The 15,324-nt window shown below is 37.8% G+C and overlaps 1 protein-coding gene across 14 annotated transcripts in view; it reads right to left on the reverse strand.

The window, feature by feature from the left end:
• Positions 1–15,324, reverse strand: part of IDE (insulin degrading enzyme) — a 62,140-nt gene that overhangs the window by 36,610 nt on the left and 10,206 nt on the right. For 12 of the 14 annotated variants that reach the window (XM_083616138.1, XM_083616137.1, XM_083616134.1 and 9 more), the window contains exons 2-8: positions 9,517–9,701; positions 8,308–8,515; positions 7,047–7,216; positions 3,029–3,151; positions 2,188–2,300; positions 1,654–1,816; positions 661–753 (exon numbers count right to left, since the gene is read on the reverse strand). In XM_083616138.1, coding sequence (XP_083472264.1) covers positions 661–753; positions 1,654–1,816; positions 2,188–2,300; positions 3,029–3,151; positions 7,047–7,216; positions 8,308–8,515; positions 9,517–9,701 — 1,055 coding nt within the window. Of the gene's footprint in view, positions 1–660; positions 754–1,653; positions 1,817–2,187; positions 2,301–3,028; positions 3,152–7,046; positions 7,217–8,307; positions 8,516–9,516; positions 9,702–10,730; positions 10,915–14,129; positions 14,277–15,324 lie in introns of those variants that run through there. The other 2 variants (XM_083616131.1, XM_083616132.1) reach the window with 2 other exon arrangements.

Genomic DNA, 15,324 nt, shown 5'->3' on the forward strand with positions numbered 1-15,324 from the left:
CAGGTTCATGTTTTATTTTCCCTGCACAAACTACGAGTGGCAAAACCATAGAACAAACCTTGCCCCCAGCTCATGGCTTGTTTTCAGCAAAATAAAGCATAAGCCCAGGATCAGATGTAATGCTAAGGCAAACCATGTAGTAGGAGTAGCACTAGAGGAAAAGAAAGCAGTCACTATCTTATCTCTGAGAACCCACATTTGCTTCCTTGTGGCAAGCCATAATTTGGCTTAGTTTTATATACAATTAGGAATCCTCCAACTAGCTTCCTGATAATTTCAATAGAATTAGATGGGCTAAGAACTTTCCTCATATTTGGGTGAACACTAGCAGTATTCAGATGCAGGAAAACAATTTTTAAATCTGTAGAATTAAGAATGAGCACATAGATCATTTGTTCAACCCTCTAAAAAAAACCACCTACAATCTTAAAATTACAAATGTTTGGCAGTGAGGTTGTTCTTATCTCTACATTTTTGCATGTGATGGGGAAGTTAGTTTGAAGCCAATTCATTTGTCCCTGACCCAGCTATTATCTGATGGATTTCCATCAGATTATTTCTCACTCTGGGAGATGTAAAAAAAGTCTACTTAGAGTAGCCCACTTAGATCAATGTGCTCCAAATCCAAACTCCACAGAATAAAAGAAGGGATCCACTTACAAAGTCCTTCTTCTGTGAGGTCAACATTTATGATGAAAAACATGAAACCTCTAGCACCTTCTTTTTGTCCTCCAACCAGGGTATTTACCCAGCCTGTGAAATAGAATATATTTAAAACTCACACACAATAGTTTATTTTTTATTAGTTATGTTGTTCATGTACACAAACAAAATTAGAAGGTACAGTGGTACATCGGGTTAAGAAATTAACTCATTCTGGAGGTCCGTTCTTAACCTGAAACTGTTCTTAACCTGAGGTACCACTTTAGCTAATGGGGCCTCCTGCTTCTGCCACGGCGCCATTTCTGTTCTCATCCTGAAGCAAAGTTCTTAACCTGAGGTACTATTTCTGGGTTAGCGGAGTCTGTAACCTGAAGCATATGTAACCCGAGGTACCACTGTATATGTCTTTGGTTAACATCTATGAAATTAAATAAATACTATGAAAGAACCAAATGACAGAAAGACATTGCATGCAGACAAAATCTAAGTGCATTGGGGGCAATCCTTTGTAAAGATCTTCTGCAATGAGCAGTTTAGAATTCAGCAGATTCCCAATGCAGCTAGGCTACGTCAGTCCAAGTCCCCATCCCCAGCTCAGTTGGCAATATGCCTGTGCCCCCTTGCCACTCCTGGTGGAGCTGGAGTTGAAGCTGGTGCAGGCCCCCAAACGGGGCATTTTGAGAGCAAGGGGGACATATGCTACACATTGGTAAACATGTCCTGAGCATCACAAACAGTCATCCTGTTGATGGAATACTGGCGAGAGGGGATATACTGCATACAAATGAGATCCCTTATAATCTTTCATATAAGAAGTACTGAGCCATTGATAGGAAAAACCAAAAAGAGCATCAGTAATATAATGCGGGATTGATTGAAATATTACAACTGCAACTTGGATTTTGTTTACTTCACTCCTACTTTTCAGGGGCTGAGCTGTAGGGAAGCAATTGCCCCAAGGTTTCAATGTCAACTCACTGCACACCTTACCTTTAGCTTTGAGTTCTGATAGAAGACTTCCTGGACCTTCATGACCAATAAGATGGCCAAGATAATGGCCAGGGTTTGATTTATAGTACTTCTGAAGATCTGGTATTGGAAACGTGACGTAAAGATTTCTAATGTCTTTGATAGGTACCACTTGGTAAAGTTGCTGTGAAACAAACAAAAAAGCAAAATAAATCAGATTTAAACTGAACCCAGTATTTTGCCTTTACAAGGCTACTTTTCTTCTCAAATCCACCACCCACAGTTCATTACACATATGCCCATTTCATGCTTAGGCCATAACATAAAATTAATATTGCTCAACTGCATTTTCTAGCAGAACAATTAGTGAAGTTTCAGGAAGGGACCGATTACACCTACACCCACACCTTTTCCAGCCAACATACATTTGTCTTGCTGTACAAGTAATTCTGATGTGCTATGACGCTACTCAACTTATCACAGTAGTTTTCTGGTCTTGCTTAAAAACACAACATGAAACTTATTTTAAAAGAAGTCACAATGCAATAAACCCACCCTGAGATGTTCTTCCTGGAAAGGATGTTCAGGGAATTCTGGTAATGGAACGTTTTTGTTCTCTACTTCAGAGAATAGCTTCACTACCAAACTTGTTAGCTCATCTAAAGATTCTGTATGCATATATTTGGGAGGAAAAGAAAGTTACACATGGTCAAAAGTTTCACAGATGTTATCCTTGATTGCTCCTTTTAGAGAAAGCCTTGATAAGCACAGTCTTAAGAAAAGTCAGTATCTAAAATCTGAATGCATTTTACACATTCTTCAATATAAAAATTCTGTGCCCAGAATAAAACCTGTCTATGTACTGTTGATGCAGCACAATGTATTCTGTGTACAATAAGTATCTTCCTAAGGAATTAAAACTGTGGAGTCTAGACTGGGAGGCAGAAAGCAGTGAGACTAAGAAAGATACGGAGATTGGAGCATGCTAGGAAATGCATGTCACTGAAGCCTGCCCTCCATGTTCTGAGTTCTGGAACATCACTGCATGTTTATATTTTAAGATTCATCTATAAGAAAATACTAGGGCTAGAAACATATACATTATATAAAAACAGACATTTTCAGAATGACAAATTCTGCAGCAGACACACAATCTTTTTCTTCTACTACAAATCTGCAGAGTACATACATCCCTTCCTATAATTTTTTTTTTAAGTCATCCTACAAATTAATAAGCGAAGATATTAGAAATGCTACAGATTTAAGGTAGACCTGTGGTTTAGGATTTGGAGAGTGGTTGCATTCTTTACACCCACACAGAGTTAAGTTCCAGTGCTAATCCATTGTAAATTGATTATATATTAAAAGTAGCTCCCAAAAAGTTTGGCATTCTTACCTCGTCCTAGAACACAAACAGCCATTAAATTTGATGAATAATAAGTGGAGTGAAACTTCAATAACTCTTGTCTTACATCTATTCCTTCTTGGTTTGGTCTAGTTTCCAAAGTGAATTTGCTTCCTACAGTACATAAATAAAAAGAAGGATGTGTTACAATAAGAGCCATGACTGGGTAAATGTGCTCAGTTCTGTAAAAACTGTTAATCCCTGCAATCACAAGAGGCAACACTGCACATATCCCTCAAACAGACTACAGCATCTGGATTGTTTTATAGTACTACTACATTTATACTCTTCATTTCCTCCAATGAGCTCAGGTAGCATACATGGTTCTCCGCACCCCCTCACTTTATTCTCATAACAAATGATGGGCATTGTGCATGCAGATCCTATTTATATTTCTATCACATGATGGTACTTCTATCGAGTGCAAGATGTTTATTGGATTTCCTGCTTTCATGATTTCAGCAAGACCATTTGTGGCTCAGCTTGAATAGCTTGGAGTTAGGAGAATTGAAATCTGGAATTGTGTTCTCAAGGGATTGCTTCCACAAATCCTTTTTCTAAACTTTTATTTACGCAATTTTAACAGCTTTTATACACACATCGTACAGTATCCATCACTTATCTCTTTTCCTAAGACTTCCCAATCCATCTCTCTGTGACATTGTAGGGAAATCTTGATCTACTGCATATCCTGATATTTCACCATTATCATTTCAAGTCTTCCTGTTTTGATGTTATCTGCTGCTCATATGTCAACTCCTACTTGTAGATTAAACTGTATATTTTACCCTCTAAAATAATCTCCAAAACACCTCCACTCTTATCTTTATCTCATCCTTATTCCTTAGTTTCACAGTCATGGTTACTAATGCTATGTATTCTATCAATCTGTTTTGCCAAATTTCCATCGTGGGTATCTCCTCTTCTTTCCGTTTTTTCCATATACTGTTCTAGCTGCAGCGGTTGTGTACAGAAAAATACTGAGTGCCTTTTTGGGAATTGGAATATCATCACCTATTATCCCTAATAGAAAGGCCCCTGTCCTTTTGAGAAACGTGAGTTTTAGAATCTTATTTAATTCTGTGTGGATCATTTCCCAATACTCTCCAGCATATTTACATGACCACCACATATGGATCAGGGTTCCCTCCATCTTGTGGCACCTCCAGAATAAATTAGACCCTTTTTTATACATTTTCACTAATTTGCTGGGTTTTGCTTAATAAGATAACAGGCAAATCCTATTCTGATATTCATAATATAAAGGTTGTGTAGAGCAGAAATACAGGTATGTTAATCATACAATTAGTGTTGTGCCTAACAACAAATGCAGTGTATATCCTCATAGTTCATGGACATGTTCAGGCCAGCGTCAGATATAGTGTTATTGAGTCAACAAAGCATGGTTTGTTGGAGTAGAAATGAGCAGTTAGCTCAAGTGCTTCCTCCTCCCACCCTTGGCCTTAGATAAGACTTTCGGGATAATTAAAACAGTTTCCCCACGATACCTGACTTAGGAAACTGTGGTTTAAGTCAGGGTGGATGTCACTCACTTGACATCATGTGGCAACTTCAAATGGGCTGCCTGCCAGTGTCTATCTCCCAGTTCTTATTAATCAATAATAACTTTCTAAATTACTTCACTTTTTTTGGCAGTGAAAAAGGAAAATCAAGACTAGAGTTTCTAATTTCCAGTAAGCTGACTAACATTGCTGCTATGCAAAATAAAGCTAAAACACAGCATTCTGGGTTGATGAAATGTAGTTATGAAAACAAGCTTAATGCAAGAAATCATAAAATAAGTGAGGTGAAGATAATGTTCTAAAAATAATGAGAACAGGGATTTAAAGAATGATCAGCTCAATTCACAAATAGTAGTAATGAATATAGACAAGCACGAATACGAAAAACCTTTCAAGATACATAAACAAATGGTCTTATTCAATTTATGATGAATGCACAGTAGTTCAGGTCTCCGTACACTTTCATTGTGAATTGCCACCCTTACAGAATAATTCAACATTGCACTTTCCTGATTGCTTGCCAGACAGAATGATCCCCCCTTTCTTCCCCTCCCCATGCCCTGTTATCCTGACCCTCCAGAGCAGATTTGGGGGTTGTGGAGGGGGAGGAAAGCCCTGTTGTACTAATTGGAGTCCTTGCACTGGCTTCCGCTAGCACACTAGGTTAGTGGAATCTGACTCAACATCTGCACTTCACATGGCAGAGCATCTGGTGCTGTTATACCTCTTTAAGCTTCTGTTTTCTTTTTTTTTATTTTAAAGACTGCAACTACATTTGAAAATAAGAGTTTTTGAAATCATGTTTAAGACAAAAAGTGACCATTATCAGAAAGGGATCTTGCTACCACCATTTTAAACCTAATACGTTCACCAGAGGTAATACCGCTGCAGTAAAAACGGACAGAATAAAACCATAGGAGTGAGAGCTTGCATGCTGCTCTCACTAAACCAGACAAACCCACAGCTATCAGAGATTCAAAGCAAATTTCAATCAGAAGGGCGGATGATCTATGCTGAAAAAGGGACAGGGGAAGTGAAACCCACTGATTCATCTGGACTTTACTGTGGCATCAACCACAATATCTTTCTGGAAAATTTCTCAGGAATTGCTTTGTTTTCTGGTTTAAGAAGCAGTGCTGGGAGAGGTTTCTTCCACCAGTACAGCTATATAATACTCTTTCCACACTTATAAAGAAATATTTCTTCTAGTGTGGCAGCACTCACACTTTGAAACTCTCTACCTATGTACTCTTTTATGACCTGCTTAAAACATTTTTGTTTACGCAAGTCCATCCATGTAGATGTTGACATGCTTTAATCTCCCTTCAGTCTACTGTTAATTTTAATTATCCTTTAAATGTTTTAAATTACAGTATTTATTCTTAAACTGCTTTTTATTGGTAATTTTAATACTTCTTGTAAACCACTTATAGGCTTTGTAATTATCAACTGGTATATAAATTCTGTTAAATAAATGTGACACATTCTCAGTTGCTTTTAAAGGTGAATCAAATGCAGTAAACCACCATGTGTAAAGGCTACATCATCAAATAATTTCCACACAACATGTTTTTATTTTAACACATTCTTTAAAAAAAATTAGATTTTCCATCATACAATTTAAGAGAAAAAGAGAAAAAAATACATAACAGAAAAGAAACATTAAATCATTATACATTAAATCATTATACAATATCCAAAGAAGAAGAAGAAGAAAAAGAACATAAACAAAATAAAATGAACCCACCACCCTGTTTAACTTCCCTCCACCACTACTCGTCTTCTCTAGAATCAATTTAACCCTTATCATTACATTCTGGTTGTTTTTATTTTCTCTATATACATACATATGTCACTGATAATTTATTGTTTTGATGCATTTACATTCTTAGTCTAAGCATATTAGCATGTCTTTTTTGGAGCAGTATTTTGCCATATAGTCATCAAAGCATTGCCATTCATTTTTCAGTTTTTTATTTGACTGCTGTCGTATGGATGCTGTTAGTTTAGCCAATTTTAAATAGTCATTTAATTTGAGAATACCTTCCTCCTTGGTAGGTAATTCTTTAGCTTTCCATTTAGGTGCTATTACTATTCTAGCTGCGGTGGTCACATATAATAATTCTTTTTTTCGATTTCAGTATTTCTTTCCCTAATAGGCCCAGTAGGTAAGCCTCTGGTTTTTTCATTAGTGGGATTTTAAGCATTTTTTACAACTCCTCATGTATTTCTTCCCAGAAGTACTTAATTGGGGTGCAGCTCTGACTTTAATCTCATATGCGAGGTAGGCGTGCTATCCATACCTGTTGTTAAAGCCCTCCAGGTCTAATAAATCTGCTTTTTCCAAAGTGATCCATTCTTTCAGCCATACAAGGCATTCTGATTCATAATATAATTTTTCCAATATAAAATAATGCCTTGCACAGATTAAAGGGACTCCCCAATCGAAAGCAGATCGTGTGCAAATGTAATGGAAGATTAAATACCTGTTCCAAATTTACTGAAGGGGTGATTGGGATTTCCAGTAGCCTTTTCCAGCTGAAATAGTCTCCAAGCATCATTCATTAAATTCTTCTCATGCTCAGAATCAACAGCATTCACTTCTCTGTCTTTGCAGCTTTCATCAAACAGAGGGCACAAGAAAAACTGAGCAAACCTGCAAGAAAAAAAGTCAGATTTCCCAAATCAATGTTTCAACAATTACATTTTATTTAATTAAAAATTTTGTTCACCTGGAGCCACTCTGTTGCTAGGTAGTCTCATCACCAAGTGGATGTTCTAATCTAGTGCAATTTACTATAATGACCTTTTCAGCAAACAGGACACAATCTATGAGCAAGATACCATCAGCTGCCTTTTTGCTATCTCAGATCTGCTTCTTCTTGCTGTTGTCTTATGAACTAGCCACTGAAAGTTTCCTTAGCAGAGACCTGCTGTGTATCTGTGAAAAAAGAGCTATTGGGACCTGCTCTACACAGATGTACTGAGGACCCTTCCAAAATCACCAAAGCTAATGTTACTAAGCCTCTCCTTGGCCCTCAACATGAACCAAAGAACTTTTTTTAAAAAAAAGTAAAAGGACACAGACCATGACATGAGTGAGGGCTGTGCAACCTGTTAATTACTTTGTCTTGGGGGGGGGGGGATCATGCTAAATTCCCTGGGAGTAAGCCCCACCAAATTCAACTTACTTCTGAGTAGACATACCAGAGATTGCACTGTTGTTTTGCAAACTCTGAAGTAAAATCAAATATACAGTGTGCAGCAGTAGCTTGAATATCCCTATTTTCACCAAATATAAAATTCCACAGAGAGAAGAGCCTTTGAGAGTCAGCTGATAAATATGCAACATATGCTGAGAGTGTAAGCAGAATATATTTATAGAACAAACATATGTGAGGTTCCTATGCAACACTTTCATGGCTATGTAAGGTAACAGCAAAATGCTAAACCATATGAAGTTGTTAAGACACTCGCCATACTGTTGATGAGTCTCTCCTCACTAAAAACCTATTTTGATATACCACCGCAAGGGCTCACTCCATATGTTTTCTTTTATCACTGTTATTCCCAAGATGTTAAAAGTATTTCAGTAATTTAGTCTTTACAATTGTATTAAAGTCATTATTATGAAAAAGCAGAAGTAATAAATACACTAAATAATAATGGTAGGACTCTCATGTTAATTGTGCTTGCTGGAAAGACAAAACCAAACCAATATATTTAATCATTAATAGATATGCTCACCTGTCCAGGGCACCTTCCAAGTGTTCATGTGATACATCAAAATAAAAGTTGGTGTGTTCTCCACTGGTAAAAGCATTTGAACTTCCTGCGTGTTCACTGAGAAATTGGCTGTACTCATTTTCTTTTGGGTATTTCTCAGTTCCCAAAAAAAGCATATGTTCACAAAAATGGCTTAACCCAGCAATGTTAGGGGGATCAGATAATGACCCTATGAATAGGAGAAATGGGCAGAAATAGAGTCTTACTTTAAAAGCTGATACACAAATTCAGTATAAAGCAATCAAATCATCCAGAACAATCAACATTTTAACAGTTTTCTCTGGGTCGGAGAAATCATCTTACTGATTATGACTGCAAATATTTAGGAAATTATATAGCTTCATTTCCCTTTGCAAAAAAGCTAGGCTGGAATGCACCTGCTAGTATACAGCTGCTTCATACTAACTATAGAGAAGCTATAGGAAAGGTGTTAGCTGGAAATCAGAGGCAAGTGGTTTATGTGAGCACCCGAAGCACTTCAAACTACAAAGAAAAGATATCTGATAAAGCAGGACATACATATGTAACCATTTTGGTTTTTAATCATAACATCTAGGTAACAACCATGTTCTAATTTCATGTTTGCTTAACATGCAAATACATCATTTTCAGGCCTACTATCTGACTTCTCAAACATATTACACAAGGAATAATTTTCATATGACATGCCATATGCCATTAATTTATACCAGGAAATTAAACTATTTTGATTCCCCAGCAGACACACTGGGAGCTTAAGCGCAGGAGGATATGGAGCATATAAATTGAGTTCTTCTATCATTCATCCTTGAAAAACTTAGACCTGCTTTAGAACAAGTAATTTATACAGCCAGTTTTATGACAAACCTAACTTCTGAGGCTAATCTGGCTAAGGCTACAATCCTACTTCCATTTACCTGGGAGAAAGCTGCACTGAATTCAACAGGACTTACTTCTGAGTAGAAATGGATAGCCAGCGCTGTAAGACTGCAAACCTATACACATCTTCCTGGGAGTTCAATGGGGTTTTGTGCACTTCCAAATAATGTCAACTTCCAAGTAAGCAAAACTAGGATTGCAGCCTCAGTATAGTATGTAGAAGGTTGTAAACCATTTTTTTGGAAAGTTATCACATTTGAATTAGATTACAGTGCAAAACCAAGTTACAGTATATTATATATGATCATATACCTATGTGTACATCAAGTGCAGCTGAAGACTTGTCTGTAGTGGGGTCACTGATAAGCATTGCCTTGATGCCATTTGCCAGTTCTAGCCCACGATACTCTCGTTTATCTTCTGGTGATTTGATAATTTCATTTGCTATTCTTTTAATAGCAAGATGACTCATTTTGTTGTGTGTTGCTTGCTGAAGCCTAAAAAAAAAGCAGTAAAAGTTAAAGCCATATCTCAGTTCAAATAGCCTAAGAAAGAAAAGGGGGAGACGCATCTGCAACTGAAGAACACTCAACTCTAGAAGGTCCAGATCAAAAACTTATTGTCCACAGTGCAACACTGTAAGGCGTACTTAAGTTCACTGAAATCAATAGACTAAAGCTATATTACTTCCTTCAAATGTAGAACAGCTCTGAGTGCTTTCAATAACAAGTTGGCCTAATAATAGTCACAGTGAATCCAGTTTATTAATATCTATTTTATAATATTTCAAAGCCTGTACTTTATTTCCTTTTTATCTATAACAATATAGTTGCTGTCAGCCTTCACTAATTGATAATATTGGCTATATATTGAAAAAAAGTGCAATGCAAAATCAACATATGCTTGTCGAAATAAAAGCATTATTTCAGTTATGATGAAAGCCTAGTTTATAACATCATTTTCATCTGCCAAGAGTAGATTTAATGAGTAGCTCTTTAAATCCATGATGAATTGCTTTACAATGAATATAGAATGCTAGAGAGCCAAAATGAACTGACCAAGCAGGTTCAAAATGTCACAACCATACTCCCAATGACAAGCCAAAAACAGTTTACTTCAATGTCTGTGATTCTGTGAATTAATTCAAGCCCACATGAAAGGTGAAGTCATTCATGCTGGGCTATTTACCTGACTACACCCTTATTCGGAACTGAATAAATATAATTGCATTTCCTGTATTTGTTCATGCTACATACACCCTATTCCTGACCTGTCATTGATCTAGCTAGAAAATAGGAAGAAAAGAAGCATAGAAAAATAAGAAAATCATCCCTGCACATATTCCAGGTACCAGGCATCATTGCAAGAGCTTGTTCTGTCATGCCTTTGCATACAGTCTCCTGTTTCTTGGCTTTCATGCAAAGCATATAAATATATATTTAAAATATATGCCTAAAAGGAACAGCATGCCTTCTGCAACCTGCCAAATAAAAATGCATTTGTGCTGTAATTCTATCCACACTTACCCAAGAGCAAGCCAAACTGAAAACTATGAGACTTATTTCTGAGTAGAAAGACACAAGATCAGCCTGTTAACAAGGTCTCTTTTCAGTTCCTAGATCATTCTCGCCTCTTTCACCCAAGTATCTTGTACTCTGCAAACTAAAGTGCTGAATGATTTGTTCCCAGTGTCTCCTGGCAATTACACCACCAGACTGAAACACTGAAGACAAATACAAAGTGTATTAGCTATTTGGAGCAGAACAGCATCACATTACGATTGTTCTAAATAATTCATTTGATAAAACTACAAAGCTATTCCATCATTACTGTTACTGCCACAAAAGTAAAGAAACTTCAAAAGGAAAAATAACAGCATAGAATTTTGGGAGCAGTGCTATTTACTTTTTTTTAAAAAGGTAACAGAAGAATGAAAAATTAAGGCTTAGAGGAAGGCGAAATAAGTACTAAAGAATAGTGTGTTTAAGAACTATTACGTATCTAGGCCAAAATCAGACCACGTATTTAAAGACTACGTTCAGCCATCACAATTGCACACCTCAAATAGTTAGCAAGGTCTACGAAAAGCATTTTGGGTTCCACACAGTCAATTATCATGCAACTGTGCAAAGGACATCCATCCATATGGAACAGTGGATATTTTTAAACATTTTAATAGAGAAACGTAAATAAAAATAAATAAACTTACTTGCATAAATATTTTTATGTTCTCCAATCAATCTCCTACTGACCATGGGTTAAACCACATAGTAAAATTCCACTGTCTACTGACACTATCAAAGTCCATAGCCCTCACTTATATGCTAAACATTTTACATTGATGTTTTATGCAAACCAGTTTGATCTCAGCTACAACACACTGCATTTCTAAAATCAAGGTGTTCATCTTGTTCCGATGAACATCCCTCATTGAGAACTGTGCTAACAGCAGATGTCAACAAGACAAACAAAAGAAAAAATAGTCAAAAGATACCATGCCAAAGAGCAGAGGTTGCAGACAGGCACAATTAAGAATCAAACTGAGGGGTCAGGCAGCTGTAGAAGTGAAAGCCTGTAATAGCAACAACTGCTCCAGTAACAGAGGATTAGGATAAATTAATAAGAAATAATAGTTAAAAAGTAGGGGTGTAGTGGGGTTTAAAAGAACAGAAGGAAATAGAGCCAATATGATACACAGATGTCATATTTGAGAGCTGCATAGGTATTCAGTGCAGACAGCAGTGGGACTCTGTGGAGCTTATGTTGGGATTCAGGTTCCGGTTGGGAGTTCAACAGTGTGCCAGCTGCCCAGCTGATTTCCTAGCTTAGATTGTGGACATGATCTGAGACCTAGTATTGGAGTGATCAGTGGAGCATAAAAGGAACTGACTTGTGTACCACAAGCCTCACTCTGCCACTAATGCTGTTTAACGTCTACATGAAACAGTTGGTAGATACCATCCAGGACTTTGAAGTGAGACATCATTCATATATTGATACCACCCAGTCCAGGAATCGCTTAGCTCTGAACCAGTGACTAGAATGTCACAGCCAAGTGTTGGGAGGAACCAATTGGGGAGCCACCAAGGGAAGAAGGCTCAGAGCCCAAAGAATGGTAGTGGGACAACGATGAGTAGTCAGAGGGAGAAGACTGGGAAGTTGAGATGCTGGAAGTTGAAGGGATAACAGGGCTCAGTGAGTTGGGAGAGTGTGGCAGAAAGAAGTCAAGAATCAGAGGCTGAAGCTGGAGAGTAGAAGAAGGGAAGTCAAAAGACAGAGATGAGTCAGGCTGGTGAAGAGTCATGGGTGTCTCCCTCTCCTGCTGCAACAAGTTCCCCCTCCCAACTCACAGAACCAAGAGAGGAATAAAATGGGCAAAGCAGACAGACTGCACACAGGCAAAGTCTCCAAATGCTTGCAAGAAGCCCTGGAGAGGAGGAGACTTAAGACAAGGAGTACTCAGCTAAATCTGTGAAGACTGATTCTCTAGCTGTGTGATTTGCTGGCTGGCTTGCTCTGTGACATAGAATGTGTGGATGTGGTCAGCCAAACTAATTGTATCCAGACAAGTCAGAAGTGATGTGAGTAAATAACCCTAAAGCTTTGGAGGGAGGTTATGCACATAATCATCTAAGGTTGTTTGGAGCCTAGGCATAGTCTTGGACAGAATCTGCAACTATTTAAATCAATGAGATCTCGCCCCACTGACCCATGTTTTTATCACCTTGAAAATCAAGTAATGCAATGTGTACTACGTTCAGCTGCCCTCATAAATGACTCATGAGCTACAGCTAGTACAGAATATCACTGCTTACTTCCTGATGAACATGGAGGTGATTAACATATAATCAATTTTGCAGGAGCTCCACTAGTTTCCTGAGAACTTCTGAGCCTAATTCAATATCATGGTACTTACCTTTAAACCAAAGAAAGCTAACCTGTGACCCTATAGTTGTTTCTGGACTACAACTTCCATCATCCCCGACTATAGGTCATGTTGACTAGGGGGCGATGGGAGTTGGGAGACCAACATCATCTGGAAGGCCACAAGCTCCCTATCCCTGCTTTAAATCATGCACAGCCTGGACCCAGCATTCATCAATAGGGACCACCTCTCTCTGTATTGAACCCTATTATGGTGTAAAGATAAAAGATCAAGTCCTGCTCTGTATTTCCTCAGGAAGTAAAATCAGCAGCTAAAAGCCAGTCTTTGATTTGTTATCACTCTGAGATTCTGGAATAACTTTCTAAATGGATTTTTTTAAATAAAGAAAGTCTGTCTTGATGGCATTCTGGAGGGATTTGCAAACTATTTTACATGAAGTAGACAGAAGATAAATAGGATGTTTTGGAGTGGTATGACTTTTATTATTAGGTTGTGGTCTTTTGTGGTTTTATGTTCTATCAGATTTTAAGTATTGCTTTTCATTTTAATGCAAAGTGCACTGAGCTTAGTAAAAGTAGCATACAAATGTTTTGAGGCACAGACACTGGACTGGAAGTAAGAGGAAAGGTCCACAGAATGGGTGCAAGTCAAGTTTTTCACTCAGATAGCAACCAGAACAGTGCATTTTGCATTTAAGCTGCGGGCCTTTCCCAATTTATACTGGAGCTAAGAAGCTGTATATAAAGTACTGCTTTGGCTGATTGGCCTCTGAATGCTGACATTATGGAACAGTTAACAACATTTACCTTTCGATCCACAGTTAAGGATGAGTCCTAAATTAGAGTAATAAAGCCTGTAATGAACAGTATGTTGCAAAATATAGCACAGAGCAGAACGCTTCAAATGTCTACAATGTCAGAAATTCCCACAACTGACAAATTCAGGTATGACACCCATAGAAGCCAATGTTTCCATTAAGTAAAATCCACCAGCTGCACAATTCCTGCCAAATGGCAATCAGGTTAATGTAACTTCTCACCTCTTCTATAACGAAGACAGCATTCAGAGCTTTGGAGGAATTCATTAAAACTCACTACTATCATATACAAATAAAAAATAACCAAGTCCATTCCCTAACATAGCTTTTAGCCTAGTCCTCCTTATACACATTTCTTGTTGACCTTAAAAAACAGGGAGTGAAGATGAGGGGGCTGATATTGTGACATATTTCCTAAAGTAATAGTGACATTTAAAGGCACATCAGCCAATAACAAGCTTTTTTTTTTTACATATTACTCTCAGTAATGAAAAAGAGGCATTTTCATCAATGTACAGATCTATTTAAATACATTACTGTTCAGTAGTTTTAAGTCACACTTTTTATATTGTTCAGTGTGATACAACACAAAAGTTCATTGTACCTGGAAAAGATCTAGCAGTGTCACCCCCATATCTCCAGAGTCAGACTTCAACCACATCTGCATCATCACTCATGTCCCAAGCAAGTGGTGTGGTAAAATACCATCACTCACCTGACCTCTGGTCAGTTGTTGCTCTAACCAGGAGGTGAAGCCATGTTGGTACAGTGCTCTCACTGGTGTGTTTGTACCATGCTGCCCTTGCTGCTGCCTTTCCCCTCCCAATAGTCCTCCAGCTAAGCAGCAGCAACATCATGAGGGCAGGTAAGTGGTGACACCACACCACCTGCTACTTACCCCAAGTAATTTAAAAATCTCTAACTACTAAGTTCACTGTCTGGAAGTCACTGGCTATATCTAGTAATCAAGAAAGTGAGATAGATCATAGAATTGTAAGCTTGGAAGGGACCTCAAGGATCATCTAGTCCAACTCCCCTGCTATGCAGAAATCACTAGTGACTCATGTTAAGTTTGTGGTCTACTAAGACCCCTAAAGCCTTTTCACATGTACTACTGGTAAGCCAGGTGTCCCCCATCTTATATTTGTGCAGCTGGTTATTGTTGCGTGTGTGCAGAACCTTAGATTTGTCCTATTGAAATTCATTTTGTTAGTCTGGCCCATTTCTCCAATCTGTTGAAGTCATCTTGAATCCCAATTCTGTCTTCTGCAGCATCACCTACCCCTCCCAGTTAGGTGTCATCTGCAAATTTGATGAGCATCCTCTCAATTCCTTCATCGAAGTCATTAAACAGACGTTAAACAACAGGCCAGACTTGTCACTTTTTTCCAGGATTAAAAATGATTTCGCCATAAAT

Source organism: Podarcis filfolensis, assembly GCF_964270895.1.
Source record: "Podarcis filfolensis genome assembly, chromosome: 5".
NCBI lineage: Eukaryota > Metazoa > Chordata > Lepidosauria > Squamata > Lacertidae > Podarcis > Podarcis filfolensis.